At 43.4% G+C, this 19435-nt stretch overlaps 1 protein-coding gene across 1 annotated transcript; it reads left to right on the forward strand.

Annotated features, from left to right (window-relative positions):
* Window positions 1-170: 170 nt before the first annotated feature.
* mmaa (metabolism of cobalamin associated A) lies at window positions 171-10000 on the forward strand. Its single transcript, XM_079689839.1, has 7 exons — window positions 171-249; window positions 1047-1455; window positions 1826-1948; window positions 2274-2444; window positions 3341-3426; window positions 5288-5437; window positions 8906-10000. Exons 2-7 carry the CDS (start codon window positions 1047-1049, stop codon window positions 9197-9199), a joined length of 1233 nt encoding a protein of 410 aa, XP_079545965.1. The 5' UTR covers window positions 171-249; the 3' UTR covers window positions 9200-10000.
* The last annotated feature ends 9435 nt before the right edge of the window (window positions 10001-19435 follow it).

Genomic DNA, 19435 nt, shown 5'->3' on the forward strand with positions numbered 1-19435 from the left:
GTTGAAATGTGTCCACTGTCCTCATAAGAGTTTCAATTTTTTTCGTAAACGACTAACATTTACAAATCCTCAATTTTTATAAAGACAATTGGAAGTTTTACATATATTTGATAAATATCTTTATTTATTGAACGTTTTATTTCATAAATGTTTGGACGGAAGAATTTGTCGGGGGCGTTGCGTTACGTCACCGGAAACAGGAAGTGGTTGAACGTAACAACCGTAACACCTCCATGTAGCTGGTACGAGGTCAGAGTTTTTCTTTTTCTTGTAACAATTGGTATAAAGTGTTTTATTAGCTATATTACACGTGTGACACAGTATATACTTGCAGCTCAGATAAACGTTGTGTTTGCATAATGTTGGCCCAACGTACAATGAAGGATGACCGTTAAAAAATCATGTTTGTTGATGTTTTTCTGGAAGTTAATGAGCTATTTCCAAGCATCATTGCATGTTCCAGCATGAATTGGCGCTATATTCATGAAAAAGAATATGTAGTCCTCAGTGTATTCATCATTGAAGCATTATGTTGTCATGCACATTTTATTTTTATAACTTATTATTTCTAGGTAGCCAGGGCAATAAATGAGCTGCAAAATATCACTACCTGAGAAGTACTCCCTTCTTTGAAGCCCTTTACCCTCTATGCTTTTTTAGAGGGAGGAGGAGAGTAAAAAGTTGACACCATTTGTTACACAGAACTTGTCCTAAATTCTTACTTTTTTACCACATGAGAATTGATTAAGAACCACACTTTTTGTAAACTAATTTAGGAAATCTGTTCATTCTCCCAATGTCCTGGGTTTCAAGTTGGTGGTTGTAACGTGTCATGTGGTTGTGATTATCCTAGAGGTCGATTGTTGTCAAAAAAGAGAACTAAATTGTTGGCAGACCTTTGACCAGATAGCAAACCATGGTTGATACAACTACCTCCAATTTAGCTTTAAGAGTGGAATGTTTGATTATTAAAGTATTTTACAAACTGGTTTGAAGGAAACAAGTCACCCCTGACTCATTGTTTTTCATCTTCTTTCTCCTCCTAGATGCCCTACGTATTCCCTAAAATGAGACGGTTTGGTTTCTCCCTCCTCCGCCACATCTCTTCTCTCCCCTCAGCTAGTCGGACATGTTGCCTTCACCGAAGAGTCTTTACTGGTTCTTACACGAGCACCATCACGGGTCACGGCTTCCAGCAGCACAGGAGGAATATGAGCAGCTCAGCCCTCAGACAGCACATACAGGACCTGAGTGGACCTGAGCAGAGACTGTTGGATAAACTGTACGAAGGTCTGATCGGGGGACAGCGGGCGTCTCTAGCTGAGTCCATCACTCTGGTGGAGACCCAGCATCCCAGGAAGAAAGAGCTGGCCCAGGTGCTGCTGCAGAGGGTGCTCGCCTACAGGAGGGAGCAGGAGAGCCGGAACGGGGGGAAGCCGGTGGCCTTCAGAGTAGGTGTGTGGTCTGGCTAACGTTTTTTTTGTATGTTACGTATGTTACTGCTATGCTAGGGAAACGACACTATAATTCACGCTCACTGGCCACTTGTTATGTCGAAAGTTTTATTTGTTTTATTCTGTGCACTTAGTTTCAGCTGTGGTTTCTTTGAAATGTACTGGAAATGTTGACCACTCTTGACAATTACCCTCTAAACTTGACATTAAAGTGTCCGTTCCAAACGTCCATGTTGAAAGGCAAAAGGTTTTCCCCTAGATTTGTGGACACTAGATTCATCAGGCTTCCTCAATATAGTTTAGTTACAAAATCAGAGGGATACGTTTTTAATAAATCTGTTGCTGATTGGATTGCTCTGTCGATTCCTCAGGTCTGTCCGGACCTCCAGGAGCAGGGAAGTCGTCCTTCATCGAGGTGGTGGGGAAGATGTTGACAGGACGTGGACACAAGGTCTCAGTGCTGGCTGTAGACCCGTCCTCCTGCACTACAGGAGGTGAGTACTGATCATCATACGATACTGAAGAAATTATGATATTGTGTGCTTTAGTCAAGGCAAGATAAGTATATACTGTACATTTTGCATTAACACAAAGAAACACATTATAAAATGTCCTTCAAATACATTTAAACAGACATTAAAGAATCACAGATTTATATGGCAGTTTGTAATGTGATGTGTAAAGATATTTAGGATATAGATTTAGTAATGACTGTTTGTACATTTGATATAGTAATATCGCTATAACTATAATATTTGTAAACTCAACATCACCACTGTGTTGTTTCTGATACAAAGAGAATCCCCCCTCTTGTTGCAGGGTCTCTGATGGGTGATAAGACTCGTATGACTGAACTCTCCAGGGACATGGACGCTTTCATCAGACCCTCTCCGGCCTCAGGAACTCTGGGTGGTGTCACCAGAACCACTAACGAGGCCGTTGTTCTCTGTGAGGGGGCGGGATATGACATCGTCCTCGTGGAGACCGTAGGTAAGACACTGTGTCTTCAGGTGGGTCTGAAAAGGAAGGATATTATTTTGTATTTTTTAATCACATAATAACCCCCCCACTTTCAAAACACTGATCAAAACACACCTCTTCAGACTGGCATTTAATTTGTGAATGATGCTGTGTTGCTGTTTTAATATTTATTTATTTTTTATTTCTATTCTTTATTCTATTTTATGATTTTTTTATTAAACCACTGTAGAGCGTCTTTGAGCACCTGGAAAAGCGCTTTGAAATCAAATGTATTATTATTATAATAATAATAATAATAATAATATTATTATTATTATTATAATACAGCTCTCATTGAAGCAGTTTTCCTAGTGTTATTCACATCTTTTTAAATAAAATCCAACATTTACCTTCTGTAGATTTCCTCCCTCAAACTCCTCCATCATATTCAATCTTTCATTTTAATCAAGTTTCTTTACACCTGAAAAGTGAAAAGAAAAATCTATGACAAATAGGTTTTGGTGTCAGTAAATATCTGATTAAACATTAGAAATGAAAAGTTACATCATAGCAAACAAACTCAAATAGAAATATTCAAAAAGACACAATCAACATCAGAAAAAATCAACATAAATACAAAAATAGATATAATTATACATATATAAACTAAGTTAGTAACTTATTAAAGGATATTAATAAGAGGGCTAATTAAAAAAAATTATTAAACGATGAATTACCTTTTTTTCTCTGCTCATCCGATACTGTAAAATCTATTTAAAAGGCAATCTGACTGCAGATTAGAAGCTCTGTTGCTGTGGAGTGTTTTTAGATTACCATTCTTCAGTTGCTCAGTGATTTGAAGACTGAGCATCGCATGTTGTCCTCCTGCTGATCCGTGGTGACACATTCTTTCACCTTCTCTGCAGGTGTGGGCCAGTCAGAGTTTGCAGTGGCCGACATGGTCGACATGTTTGTGCTGCTGATTCCTCCAGCAGGGGGCGATGAACTCCAGGTCAGTGAAGAACCAGAGAGCAACAAGCAATTCATCAGATGTTAGGAGCGGGAAGAAATAAAGTTAACGATGTTTCAGGTTTTTATGTAAAGAAAGAAAAAGCTTATGTCATGAGTTGATCAGCCTAACTAAATAGCAATTATATCACGTTATCATTGTGGTCCATTAAGCAGTTATTTGTCAGGCATCAATGTGGTTTTAATCTCATGTAATTTGTCATATATTACATAAATGAAATCTCTATATGCATACCTGCCAACCCTACCGATTTGGGCGGTAGTCTACCGCTTTTTACATGTTTCTACCGCCTACCGACTCAGCTGGCTTTCCCTACCGATTTTCAATCTTCCCAAACTATAACAAATAAAAATGACACTACATAGACACTGGACTCGACTTTTGGCGGACACCGTTTGCAGCGTTTCTGAGATTGCATCATACAAACAGTCCTCTGTGTTTCTGAAAGAGAAACAACGTGCAGACCGGGGGCAACGCTGCCTTTCCTCTGCACCCCCGGGGCTGATGGGTAATCACTCCCAAATTAAGGGAACAGAGACGAGGCATTTGAGTACTGCAGGATTAATATCAGTGTCTCGAAAACACGTGTTGGCGACTGAAAGACATCCAGTGTTTGGTCTTTTCCTGAAGCATCCTTCACCTACAGTGTCTCAACTGAAAGAGGACCACAAACACACACAAAATATAATACCATTTTGAGATTTGGGGATATTTATCTCCCATTCTTTCACTTTTTCTGACATTTTCAACACCAAACATGTCGTTAATGTCTCTGTTTAGTGAACTACAGCAATCTGAAAGCCTGTACATTATTTATATCACACTTTATCAGTAGAGAAATGCAGGAAATTACATTTTTAATGCAGTATTTTCTGATTTATGGCGCAACGCAAAGATATTTCGCTCTGTGCAAACCTTTGACTCTAATATGTCAACAATATGAACCTGGCTTTATCCAATGTTCACACAAGAGTTCTACATCCTGACACATCCTTCATCTACACTGTCTCAACTGAAAGAGAACAAGAAACACATTACAAATATAATCAAATGTGGAGACTTTGGGATATTTATCTCCCATTCTTTTACTTTTCGGGCATTTTACAGACCAGACATGTCGTTGATGTCACTGTTTACCAAACTACCACTTTTTCTGAAAAATGCATAAAATGATGCAATATATGTTAAATACATGGTTTATACATGTGATTACTGGGGTTCCATTTCTTCTGATTATCTCATTTGGGCGTGCACATTTGCCGTGCGCAAACCTACCTCTTTTGGATTTGGAAAGGTTGGCATGTATGCTATATGTCACATAATTGTATAGATTAAACTGTCTGTGCTTTTAGCGAAACTGTTATGCGATCTGAATAACATTTTTACCTTTTTATATCATAGTTTATTTAATTTGCATTGCTATGTGTTTCGTTTATAAATATATATCACTTATAGAGATTTGATTTGATTTCTCATTGACACATTGCATGACTAGAGAACAACATTGATGGCTGCAGTCATGTCAGCAGCAGTATACCAAGACCTGATCTGAAACTACATTTCAACAGGTGAACATTGTTTTTTAAAGGAACCTTTACAAATAAACTAAATTGCTTTCCTTGTTCAGATCAGTCAGAAGTTGACATCAGTGAGGGACGGACAGAGAGCACCAATATCAAAATAATAAATTAGTAAACTGGCAGCCGAGCACAGCTCCATCCATCCATCCATCACTCTGTACACAGATCCCTCAGCAGATTACATGTCTAGACATCAGATTTATTTACAGTGTTTGAGGAAGTTAATGAGCCTCCCACTGTGTTCTGCCAAAATCCATGTCCAGGGTATCAAGAGGGGCATCATCGAGAGGGCTGACCTGGTGGTGGTGACCAAGGCGGACGGAGACCTGATGGGGCCGGCCAGGCGGATCCAGGCCGAGTACACCAGCGCTCTCAAGCTGCTCAGGAGGCAGTCCAAGTCCTGGAACCCTGAGGTAGGTAGGTAGGTGTGTGTGTGTGTGTGTGTGTGTGTGTGTGTGTGTGTGTGTGTGTGTGTGTGTGTGTGTGTGTGTGTGTGTGTGTGTGTGTGTGTGTGTGTGTGTGTGTGTGTGTGTGTGTGTGTGTGTGTGTGTGTGTGTGTGTGTGTGTGTGTGTGTGTGTGTGTGTGTGTGTGTGTGTGTGTGTGTGTGTGTGTGTGTGTGTGTGTGTGTGTGTGTGTGTGTGTGTGTGTGTGTGTGTGTGCAAGAGCGAGCAGTGTAGTGAGGCAGGGAGCCAACAACAGAACGATTAGGCTTTAAATAAAACAAAAAAAGGATAATTGACAAGTGTTCAACGTTTGACCTGGTGGGCCGCCACAGCAGAAGTAACACCGCTCTGTGGACCCAACAAGCCGTCCCACTGAGAGGTCAGCTGACCCAGGAGGGGGCGGGAAGAGGAGGAGGAGGATGATGATGAGGATGGTGGTGATGATGATGTCATGGCATCACAGTTTCAGTACTGCAGTGTCTCCCCCCTCCCCGCATGTCCCCGCTCACCCGCCTGCCTGGCCTTGTCCCTTTGTTTTCCCAGCCCAATGCAGCATCTGCCCACTGGGCATTTTGCCAGGAAACTCCCCCACCTCCCGTTCCCCTCTCCTCGTCCCCGCCCCCTACTCCTCCTGCTCTGAATACTCTGCTGCTGCGTCATGCATTTTGCTGATTAGAAGCCTGCGCACTCGACATAAAAGCTGCTCTTCATAGTCTCCTCTGTATTTATCCTTACTTCTGCTGTCTTGCCCTCTTTTGTGTCTAGTTGCGTGATCTATTGAGTCTCTCGCTGTCTCTCATCTCCATCAGTCTGCCCTCTGTTGTCCAGCTCACTCAGCATGAAAACGCAAAGCATGAATGGCAGGGCCTAAGTGCTACTCTGATTTCTAAGCTCGTTCTTATGTGTGAAAAATCTTGAGACCTTCTGATGAAATAGCTTACCTAAAAACTAGGGCTGCAACTAACATTTCTTTTGAATCAAATAGTTGTTTGTGTTTTAACATTTAAAGAAATTGTAAGAAAACAATGATTAGTTCCAAAAGCCCAGGGTGGCTTTACATTTCTAGTTGTCCGACCAATTGTCCAAAATCCAAATGACATTCGATAAACAAAGATATGAAACAAACACAAAAACGTCCAAGGCCCAAGCTCCAAACCTTTAAAAGGTTTTATGAAAACTGGGCTTGTAATGTACCTGTTATCAGAAAGACTAACTGAAAAATACACTCCTAGGTAGAGTGAATAAAACCAACTATGTGCTGGCTAAACAGATTCCAGTAGGGGTAGGTAAGGTAATGTAAGGATGGTTTTTAGTTATAAACTGGCCATTTAAAAAGATAATTAGCCAACATGCAGTACGTTTAGTCTCACAAAGTTTGATTTCCTGTTTTTGCATTAGACTCAAATCAAGTCCTTGTAAAATGATTAACTCTCTGATGTAATTAGAGGATTTATAATTGGCTGTTGATCACATGCCGCAAATATTTACCAGCCTGTCACATTCAACTTAGTTTATTACCAGTGGATGTCAAATTATCTCCAAATGATACATGTAATTTCATTACGCTTTAGCAGCCTGGAGATAGTGGAGTATTTGTAATTTTCTTTGAGGTCCATACTGAAGAATACCCTCGTCTCTCCTCCTCCAAACTCCTTTTATTCTTTTGAATTGTGAAGTGATAAAAAACCGAAAGTTAACTTTTATATTAGCAGGTTCATGGGTTCTGCGCCTCGAAATGAAAGGCCTGACCTCTTTTTGTACTTGTCTTTGTACAACTTCTGACTTCTGTTTCTGTGTTAAATTTGAAACCTGTTACCCAGAATGTCACCATTTGCTCTTGAATCTGCAGCAGGCTGTGATAAGAAACCAACTGTCACTTGAACTAAATAAAAGTGACATTTATCCCCAGACTGCTCCTAAAAACAAGGAGTTGTTGGGAGACAAATCCTCACTCTGTAAAGTGACACGACAGCTTCTTACAGGTTGGAGGTTCGTCGCAAAACAGTGGAAATAGCAGCGACTCCCAACTGCAATTAAATCTATGCAAAATGCTGTTTGATTATTAAAACAAAGCTTAATGCACATGTATCATGTCTCAGAGTAATTACACTCTGTAAAGACCCTGTCACATTGTTCCGAAATGGACACCAGATGAACACACGATAAAGGAAATGTTCAAATTCGGCTCTGATCGTAACAACATCGGGCCATTCGTTAGGGCATCTTAAGCCATCGTATGATCGCCGGTGGAGTTTCTCAGGCTCCGGCAGCAACTTCGTGAGCAGTGGCAAAATCTTTGGCATGCCAAAAAAGTCGAAGGACCTTGCGAAGGTTCATTTTCGTGTTGAATTCGTGTGTCCATTTTGCCCTTCGTAAGGCACTCGTGAGAGCATCTTGTCAAATCGTGTGAATCGTATGAACATATTATGTAAATAACCCAATTTGTGTTCTGTGAAACTGAAAAGGATATTACATTGTTTTTGCTACTTTTGTTGCAGTTGTATGTCTTAAATGTAATTTAGGTTAACTTTCTGTTTTATTTAGATGCTTTTATTTTGAAGGCAAGTTTACGCTGTTGACAGGAAGTTGTTGTTGCTATGGAAAAAAAATGACGGAGATAAGTAATATCTTCTAATCTACATATAATGACGGAGAAAAGTAAAGACTAAAGTGTATGTTTAAATGTTAGCACACCCCGAAGAGGCACAAGCTCTTACGTTGAGTCTGGATTCTAAATCATCAGTAAAGTCTACGACCATATCTTCGTGTGTGGTTCGGGTGCCAACGTGTGGCCTTCTGTAGGCATCGTACTTGCTTCGGCTGTTGCTTGGCTGTTGACCAAGTTCGGGGCCATCTTCGTACGAAATTCACAATTCCATATTCGTGTGTCCATCTGGTGTCAATTTCGGGACAGTGTGACAGGGGCTTAGTGAAAACTGACACAAATAATTTTAAAATCACTAAACAAAGTGAAGTCCCAATAGAAATAAGAGGATATTTCTTACAGCATGTTGTCCTAACAGTCTTAAACAAACTAGCATCAAACCATTTTTTAATTAGACAATAAAATGCTGACATGCAACAAGGCTACTAGCACCATTTTAACCATATCTCCTATCTCTATCTATCAAGTTTTTTTTTTAAACATTTTGCCGCATCGGAGTTGGACAATACAGTGACCTCTGACAACTGCAGTTTTTTTCCTGGATTAAGGTCCATACGTCAGACAAAATAGCTTAAAAAAGGGAGTGCGTTTTCACACATAATATTAAATATGAGGCAGAAGTTCCATACTGACCTAAGTTCGGAGGGCAGCTTGCTTTGCCTTCTGTGACGTCCTCAGGATAATTATCCATGCTCCGACCTGTTTGTTGGGAAAAAGGCGCTTTATAACTCACACCTGCATCCCGCACCCCTCCCCCTGACTCCCCCTTCAGGTGGTGCGCGCCTCCTCACACACCAACGAAGGCATCCCAGAGGTCTGGGCCATGTTGGAGTCGTACCGGGACGTCATGTTGGCCAGCGGTGAGCTGCAGGGCCGGCGGAGGGCCCAGCAGAAGATCTGGATGTGGAGTCTGATCCAGGACAACGCCCTCGCGCACTTCCAGAATCACCTTAGTGTCAGAGGGGCTCTCCCCCAGCTGGAGCAGCGGGTCACCAGAGGAGAAATCTCCCCGGGCCTGGCTGCCGACCTGCTCCTCAAAGCCTTCACATCTTCATCCCCAAAGTAATCACTGGACTTCACTTTACGAGGAGGATGGACGCCTCGTGGCTGATCAGGAAGCCCCTACCCACAGCTAAACCTGGACAAAGTGAGAATATGTGACCTTGGATCTGAGGTTTTCGCAAAAGAAGCAGCCTTGCTCTTTTTACACTTCATTTTAAATGTAAAACACCTCAGATAGAAGTCACCTCTCCACTAAACCGTCAGTCTTATGAATGCCTTAATCCATATGAGGAGAGTGCTGACAGTCACTTCTCACAGTCTGCTTCAAGACAGTCACATTTGAACAGTTTATATGAAGCATTTGAATTGCTATGAGATATGAATGGCATGTTTTTTTCTAAGGTATATACTGGGATTGTCTTTATGGACAAAAACACTACAGACCCTCATGAACTGTTTAAATGAGAGCAGTGCCAAACATACAAATTGTAAAGGCCATGTTGATACATTTGGAGTTTGCCCTCCAAATAATCCCCTTTTACAATCAGGCGAAGCAGTGTGCTGCTCCTGCCATAGTTATTGACATGACAAGTACTGTAGTGGTGTGATCTATTTTTACCCACCATCCTCACGCTGCGATCAACAAGAGACACATTTCATAACCCCCAAAAAGTGTTAAAGCAATGATCAGGTTAGAGAAATAGGATTTATTATGGTCCGTTTTTTAATTGGTTCTCGTGTTGAACTGCCGTGGACGGTGCTCATATATCAAACAATTCCCTGCAACTGGACTTGCACAATGTTTTAATTCTCTATTTGTGTTTCTGCATTGAATATAATATTAAAAGAATGATGTGAATCTTAAGTTGATAAGTGGAAATCATTCAATCTGTCAGTACCGCTGGCCAGGCTTTCTCTCGCCTTGTGTTTGCTCATGATATGAAAAAGGGGGGGTGAATAATGTTACCTCTACGAATATTAGCCCTGAGATTTCTCACAGACGTAATGAATTTTTTTTTTCTGCACTCTGGAGCCAGGAATGTCAGTGCTCAGTTTCCTCTGAGCAAGTCTGCTGCTTCTTATTCAGGCATAACACACTTTAATATGTTCACAATTACTCTCATAATACACTGCACTCCTGGACGCCACCAGAGGATTAAAGACAAATAAGTCACACACTCATAACTCCAGTGCTCAATATGAATTTAAACAGACGTGCTGCTTTTTACAGGGTGAAGCAATGGAGTCCAGTGACAAGGGCTGGTACGATCTTTACAAAGGTTAAAGGTAACCTATCATGCAAAATGCACTTTTGTACGTCTTGTATTCATGAATATGTGTCCCCGGTGTTCCAGGGAACTCACCAAGTGTCAGAAAACACAACCCTCTCTATTTTCCTCCATACCCAAATCTCTTAAAAAGGGGCTGCAATGGATCTGATACAGACTGATCCAGATTTGAACACTTCTATGACGTCACAGAAGTGGCGCTACGGCTATTGGGTCAACTCCACCAATCAGGAGGAGACAGCCACGGACATTGCCGATGGAAAGCGCTGGAGACGTTGTAGTGCATATGCCAGGCCTGTAGATGGTGCTGTTCTCACAGAATCAGCAAAGACAGTGTTCAATTCAGCGAAATGAGGAATGGCTAAAATGCATGATCTGTTTGGTATTTTGAAAAATAAAAAGTATAAATATGCCTTATATAGGTATGGTCCTACACTATATTATTCAAATATAGCATGATAGGTCCACTTTAAGGAAATAACAGGCATCATTAATTATGGTGAATTGGTATTAATTGATTAAAATATCTGTGTAAAATACCAGTGCAAAGTAGGGCTGCTACTAATAATGTTTTATATCAATTCATCTGTCAGTTTGTTTTTAATTACTCTATTTATCAGTCTGTTTTTTAAATGCTTGAAATATGAAAAATACAGATAACAAATGATTAGTTGTTCAACTTTAAATACACTTTCTGGTGCTTTAATAATACAAAACATTATTAATTGAACAGCTGAAGACCTCGGTACGGAACATTGGACATTTTAGGGCTGAGGAGAAAAATACTTTCCGAGAAATGGGTTGCTGCAATCCAAATCAGTGTAGGATTCAAGTTGCCATCGTTACCCTTTTGTACTTTGAAATACAATGCTCCAAATCTAACATGAAGCCAATTATAGAAAATCTTTAACTTCATTTAAAAGTGATCTGAAAGCTAATAGAGGCATAATACAATTGGAGTAATTTGTTCTTGTTTAAAGCCAAGTATCTGTGTTTTAAACAAGCTACACTCTTTAAAAACTTTAAAGACCTTAGAAAGATAGTAACGAAAGTAACATTTCTCTATTCATTTCAGTATGAACAGCAGTATTCACAATACTGTATCTCCCCCTTGCCCGGGTGTCAGTTTCTACTTTGTGCAGCCACTAGAGGTCTCCCAAATTCCACTCACTCTGGATTCATTATCCTAATGACTGGGCCCTGAGTGCCAACCACCTCCTCTTCTTAATGCCCCCGCCTCCTGCCCTCCATCCATTCTTCATTGAGGTTGCCCAGGGTGCCAGGTCACTCAGAGGTGAGGACATCAGCAGCTGCCACTCTCCTTGAGCAAAGGCTGTACTGTAGTCTCACCCTCAGTGCCAACCCTCCTCTGCTACCCTCAATCCCCAGAGAAAAGCAGAAAGGAGCCATGCTTGGTACAGTACAGAACCTTTATTTCAAGGGGAGTAAAAAAAAAAAGGTAAATTCAATACTAATCCACGCTTGTCCTTGCTGCTCTGCTTTGAAAATAGTGAGCCCGAGCCCCCCCCGACCGCTGGACGCGCTCCCAGGTCGCTGCTCGTTTGCTCCTGCCTGCGTACGAGAGGAAGAATGCCCCTTGCATGCAGATGGATTCATTAGGTCTGAGTAACACCCTTCTCCTCCATCATGCTGACACAAACACATACACACTGTAACTGCTCTGGCTTAGCAAAAGGGAACAGTGAGTCCTGCAGCTCTGGATACACTCCCCACACACACACACACACACACACCACACACACACAACACACACACACACACACACACACACACACACCACACACACCACACACACACACACACACACACACACACACACACACACACACACACACACACACACACACACACACACACACACACACACACACACACACACACACACACACACACACACACAGTTGTCTCCAGTGTAAACAATACCATGCGGTTTCACTAAGGAAGATTAACTCAAATGCTGCCGGATCGTGTTCAGCCATTTTAGCCTAAACACGGGATCCATCCACATGTGTTTAGCATTTCACTGGATCTCTTGAATGTAAGCAGAGGACAGAGGCTGGCTCTTTGATGAGGTTTTTTCATGTTTAATGGAGGGGGCTTACATTGACAGCCTTTCTTTGTGTCAGCAGTCTGAAGTCAGATGCTTTCCTGGCTCTGGACAAAACAAAGTGCCCTCATACTGTTGTAATTGCAGTCCAAAAACTCCGCTTTCGCCCCCCCCCCCCCCCCCCCCCCTAGAAACCTCAAAAGTCTGGAATGAGTGTTGAACAATGGGGCTGCTACAAACGTCAGTAAACAAAGCAGGCATATCATAGCACGCACACACATCTATGTGCTTCTTCTCGGTGGTTATGTCACTGTTAGAGTTTGGTTGCTTTGTGGTCAGGGCAGAGCGTGAAGGAAGCCTGACACTGAGGGAAATGTCAGACCAGCCCTCCTACCAGGCTGATTTGGGAGCAGTGTGTGTGTAGTGTGACAACCGGTCATGGGCTGCTGCCACAGAGCCTCACCCTGTCTCTGCTCTGTTTGCTCTGCTCCTCACACACATACCGCCACACTCCCCCACCCTCCCTCACTCCCCTCTCTTTGAACACTCGTCCTGCTCACCTCCTACACATCTTGTACATACATACAAGCCATCCATCCCCTGTCACACACACACATGCTCCTGCTCTGTCTCGGCTGGCTGCACTGCTGTCTCTCTCTAGTGACAGATGAGTGTGTAAGAAGCATTTCCTCCAGGCTCACTTTCAAGACGGCTCCAAAACGATACAAGGAGCCACACGCTAATGGGGTTGGAGAGCTGCAGCGAAGCCCTGAGTTTGTGTGTGTGTGTGTGTGTGTGTGTGTGTGTGTGTGCTTGTAGATGTAACACCCCACTCATTATGCTGCTCTGATGGGTCACTGTGCAGCCTCTTTATAAAAAGACCCTTATGGCGACATGTCTTATTATATCAACTGCTGAGATGGATGTTAATACCAGGCTGTGCTGTGCATGCTGCGCTCTCTAGCCTGTAGAGTGATGAGCTCTAGTTGGTATTCAAAGTGCGTCTCATTGCATGGGCTAATTCTATTTAACCTGGTGAAGTCTGCTCGATGGTACGGTCAGACTGCCCCAGGGAGACTAGTATGTACCTCTGCTTTATTACCCACCTGAGGAGGCTGGCTCTCCCACACATTCACTGCACTGTTTGCTGTGTGTAATTTACTGGGCAGCCTGTGGGCCAGGCCTTCATCTGCAGGAAGGCGCGAATAGAGCCTTGGCGCCAGTAATTGGACTTTAGAACTGATTGGGGAACTTGATTGACCCCCGGTAATGGATTTGAGTGAATAATTATTTGTAGTTATGGTTGGAAGATGATATCAGGGAGAGAGAGACCAATCCCACCAGTGTGACTCACCCCTGCTGCCAGAGCAGAACGCTGCCAGCACTCAATTAATGAAATCCAGCTGCTCAGACTCCCCACGTGTAGTGGCTGATCAAAAAAACACACAGGGGTCTGGTCAGAAAAAGGGTTATCTTCTGCAACCTTTCCCTTTCGCCCAACTTGCAGCCCGTGGCCCATCACAATAGTGATTATAAAATCTTCTCCACTCCAGGTACAAGACATTAAGGTTGATAATGTCTCCATTATTTTTTAACTGCCTGTGGCAGTGCTCAGCGCAGCCCACGGCAGCCATGTTAATGAGACCTCTCAAGATGGCAGGCAGCGCCTCCTCAGGACACAAAACGCAATCACTCTTAATCCAGCACTTTAATTGCTGGCCAAGCCTGCCTAAGTGAATTCAGCTGTTCCATCTCTGCAGGCGAGTGGCTGCACCACGGGAACGCTCCAACATCGTACTCGCAAAGATAAACTGTGCTTCCAAACAAATGGGGAGAGATGCACGGCGGTCAGTCTGGTTTCATGATGTTGGACAGACACTGAGTACTCAGAAAGCAAGAGTCAGATCTTCTCTTCTTCGCTCTCTGTCTTAAACCATTTGTAGCTTTCTTTAGAAGCTTGAGGAGGTAATATTCAGGAGAACAGCCGCCACCCTCCTTACCTCTCTTTTATCTTCCTCTCTTTGCTTCTCGATTGACCCACTTCCTCCCACATCATTATCCTCACAGCTCTCCTAACGACAGTACATCCTCTCTTCTTCTGCCTCTCACTCTCCTGCCTTCATCTTTCCATCAGTCCTCCTGTCATATGTCCTTGTCCCCCTCTTCCTCCCCCCCTCTCTCTCTCCGTGCGACCCCTCATTGCCCTCTTGCCAGTCTCTATTATTTCTGGCTGCCCAGTGGCCTGGTCAGGCTGCTGCTCCGGGGCTCCAGGCAGCCCGTGTTATGACAGGTAACACTGGGCCGCACACTCTCTCTGGTAACATGCGGAGGTCAGCCTGTCATACCTGTCCGCAGCTCCACTGTGCACAGACACACACACACATGCACACACACACAAATGCTATGATTCACTGTGTATGGATAACTGCCAGACAGCCCTGGCCGTAACCTTAGATTCAGCAAAAGTGAGCGATGAGGCGCAGTGAAGTAGAAATACACCTTTCCTCATAGAGTTCCTTTGTGCTCGCAAAACAATGTCTTTTTTTCTAAAGTTCTCTACATGATGTGTTGCTTTTACAGCCTTGGCAACCGGCAGGAATGCTGTAGTTGTTCGTGTTTAGCAAAGAGCAGGAGGACTGAGCTGGATGGTGGCTGTTAACTACAGCTCGACTCCTCTCTCCTGGCATGGCCTGCTCCCCGTGTTAATGACCACTCACAGTTGCTGCCCTGAGGGGGCTGCAGGACAGAGTCAGCCAACATCAGACCCTCAAAACACCTCCAAGACCATCTGCTCAGACAACACAAAATATGTTCCGCATGTTATTTGTCTTTTCGGCCATTGTTTTTGGCTTGTAAGAGGAGGCACCAAGTTACAACTTGTTTCATTCATAACCAGTTTTTAATGGGATGGGATTGCTTCTGCCGAGGGTCCAAGGATGCTGCCTGAATGCATTTCATGCTCATTCGATGTCTCATTTCAGTGCAGCTGCCCTCTATCAACTAGTGAATAGCCAAGTTTTGAAAGGTTCAGGGCCAGTAATGAGAACAGTCATCCTCTACCCGACCGAACAAGCTCCATCCACCCTGCACAAGATGGCGGCGCCCCGGCAGTCGATCAGCAGTTGTTGTTACCGTGGCATGTTCCTGGCTCCCCGTCTGATCCGGGGCAGACCCCTACACCACCAGGCCTGTGAGGGCCAAGGGGCCGGCATGGGTTTGTCACGCCAGGTTGACATTACAGGGAGCTTTGCCAGGACACCACCGCACATTTTGTCCTGCTGGACAAGTGGTGTGGGAGCAGACGTGTCAGCTCCGGCAGATGGGCAGGCGTCAGTGCCAGCCGCAGTGAACCGCACCGGACCGCTGGCCTGGCAACGGTGGGCCGGACAGACGTAGCGCTTCCTGGCACAAAGTGAGGGGCAGGTGTCTCCCTCTAGCAGCGAGATCTGGAAACATGTCTATTTGTATACAGTGTATATGCCAGTGTGTGTGTGAGACAAGGAAAAAGAGATACAACTATAATTTATTGTAACTGAAATTAGTATGCACAGAATATTACTGACTATCATAGAAGAAGTTATGTTTTAAATAAATAAAAAAACGAGAACTATCCAAAGGAGAGTCTTCAGGCCAAACATGCCCCGCTATAAACTTCAATTTTGCTGACAGCCTTTTGAGTAAAAAATAAATTATTATTTAAAAAAATTACAATTGAAATGTATCCTATTTTTTTTCTGTGTAGCATACCTACATACTTTTGTTTTGTTTCTGAAGCTGAGAACAGTGGGCATAGTGTCTCTACAGGAAGTCAGTTTGATGTTGAAAATGTCATAGTATAGTTGTTAAAAAAAAATCATACAAATATTTTAAAAATATCCTTCTAGTATGTGAAAGATCATAGTTTAGTTTAGTGAAAAAAAGCATAGAGAACTAAAAAAAAGTCCAATTAGATTCTGAACATAGTTGGTGTTTTTAAGTGAGTGATACTTGATGGATGATTTGTTATTTTAAAGCATATGCGTCACATTGTCTGCACAGAGGAATATGTATGTGTGATATGTGGGTAAAATATGTAAATACATGTATGCATACATCTAGTAGCATTTCTCAATCTTTTCCAGCATCCACCTGTGCTTCTGTAGGAGTAAGCCTGTGTTCTGCAGCACATCTCAGCCCGGCCTGCTTGGAGGGAGGGCCATTAATCTTCGCTAAATCAAATAAATCAAGTGCACTTTAGAAAAGAGCTGTCAGTGTAATTGTCGTGATAGCCATTCCCTGGCTTCTCTAGGGGGAGCTCTATTGAAAATGGTGCCAGGGAATGCACACTCACCGCCGTCCAAAAAAAACCCCGCACAGGCTCTGAGAAAAGATGTAGCCGAGTCTGCCCTCTGAATGAAGACATCTGAAGCTCCTCAGTAACGTGAGGATCGCTGCTGAGAGGGATGAGATTGAAGATTGCTGCCATGCTTCTGCCGCAGAGTCCATCGTAGTGGGATGCTCGGCCAAGGCCGCCGCAGTGTAGTGGGCCTGTCTTTATTTTGATCTTCAACAATGTAAAATGTGGCCAAAACGCCCCTATGCTCTGCTTTGCTGTTAGTGCTCTGCTTAAACAGTTTCTGCTCAAGCGAAAGCCACCGTGGTGATAAAAACATCAAACCTAGTCTGCAGCTCCATCCTGTGCGTCGGCACAGAAAGAGCACCATTTGGTATTTGCATTTAAAAGAATGCTAAACCCCTTTCAAGGAGACCATATTGGTGGCTGCGGGGATGAGACAGAGGAGATAATGGGGATGGAAAGAGCAGCATGTGAATAGGCTGCTCTGCCCTCAGAGTCCCTCTCAACCAATGAGGGTTAAATGACTATCTGGGCACCTTGGCAACCATTTCTGTGCTTCTTCTTCCTCTAATTCTGCTGTGAACAAGCTGCATTCATCAGTCAGGCCTTTGCTTTTCTCTCACAAATAACCTGTTGTTCAGGAGTCTCGGAATAGGTTTGCTCTCCCTTGAAGAAATGTGTGATATTTCACTCTATTCTTTCATAATTCACTTGATTAAATATGCCCTTATATCAATATTTCAAATCTATGTTTCTTAAGGTTCCAGCAGATGGTGCCAGACTGTGTGTGTGTGTGTGTGTGTGTGTGTGTGTGTGTGTGTGTGTGTGTGTGTGTGTGTGTGTGTGTGTGTGTGTGTGTGTGTGTGTGTGTGTGTGTGTGTGTGTGTGTGTGTGTGTGTGTGTGTGTGTGTGTGTGTGTGTGTGTGTGTGTGTGTGGATCTCTTTGAGTGTGTGTCTCTGTACACAAGCTTTCTTGAGAGAGGAAGAAAGCCTCTGTCATTCACCTTCACGTCAGAGATTACAATAACCAGCGCAGGACAAAAGGGTTTGAGATAAAGGAGTATTCTGTGTTTTTTGAAGGCTCCAGTAGAATACATTATACACACCAGCACAGCACTGGTTTGTGCGAGGGAGGGGTCACAGGAGCAGGAAAACCATATGGTTACTGTTTATAATGAATTAAAAATATATTCAACTGCAATTTCCATCATTTGTGATTGGGAATCATCTGTGCAAATCCTGTTGTTTCACGACAAGTCATACGGTGATTCTTCTTGAACAGATTCACGGCACAGGAGAGTTAAAAAGTAAAAGTAACAGAAAGGTTAGAAAATGTGAAAAAAGACGAGACGACATGGATGGATGCGATCTCTGTTAATTTGTTTGACCCACTCCCCGCTCAAATGAGAATGGATGGAGGGATTCCCGATGTCCTGATTGGAAGATGGATGAGTGTGCAGCTATGGCTTTAATTGATTGAAGACAGGAATTCAGTTAGGGGTAATTGAATCAAGGAAATCATTAAAAGCTCAAGTGCATGAGATGATTAGGAGAGTGTAATCAACCCTCAGAACAAATCATCTTTAGGAAACAGACTAAAAGCAGCTTTTTATCCCTCAGAGTTTAAGGTTTTGTGACATTTAGTGTAAACCCTGCTCTTCACATTAAAGCACTTTGAAGCACTTTTTCTGGATGCCTCGGATCATATTTATGAATAAATGACTGCTCTGTTTAAATATTTCCGTTTACTTTAGGCTAATTGGTCTCCAGGCCAGTTTTCCCTGCTACAGATTCCCAGGGTCAGCCGGGGGTCAGCGTTCTACTTCATTACTCCATCCAGGGAAATGAGGAGGCTGATTAGTTTGGGCTTGACCTTGGGCTATTCTGTTAAGCTCTCTATAAGTAAATCTCCTCACTTCAGGTCTCAGCAGAATCCCTGAAATGGGAGCATGTCACAAGCGAAAGCGATAAAAAACAGAAAAGTGTGTGTAGATGTTTAAAATGAACATCGTGTGTGAGAGATTTGACTTGTAAGATGCTGAGAATCGGTGTGCGTTATCTTTAGGTTCGTCGTCACAGAAGATGTGAATGAAGCGCCAACTGTTACCCATAGAAACCAAGTAACCTATGTCTGGTGACTGTCATAGAATGCCATGGTAACAGCAGAGCTTAACAACCGGGGAGTTGGCTGGCTTGTGTCCTATCTATTTCAAAGACATGATCATACTTAAGTAGAGCTGCTCTTCCTCTACCCATTACCATCCTCCCTTACTCCCCCCCCCCCCCTCTTTCTTTCTCCTGTAATGTGTTGGCCATCCAGTTGGAGTGGCTTAGGAGTAGCTGTGTGTTTGAGGCAGCACCCAGCGGGGGGGTATGATCTGTCCTCCCTGCTGGTTCAGGCCGCCCTGAGTCTGGATGTGTAAGGCCCGGGGACTTTTGGGTAAACCCTTCCCTCTCTCGCCCCCCCGCAACCCAACACCCCCTGCAGGGTTTCCTGAATCAGATTTCTGCTGACCCCCGCAGAGTGATGTCTCACCCCAGAGAATGGGGAACGCGCACAGCGGGGGGGCGGGCAGGCACTGATGCTATGCCCACAGGCTGCGCACC

Source organism: Notothenia rossii (genome assembly GCF_949606895.1).
Source record: "Notothenia rossii genome assembly, chromosome: 1".
NCBI classification, from domain to species: Eukaryota; Metazoa; Chordata; class Actinopteri; order Perciformes; family Nototheniidae; genus Notothenia; species Notothenia rossii.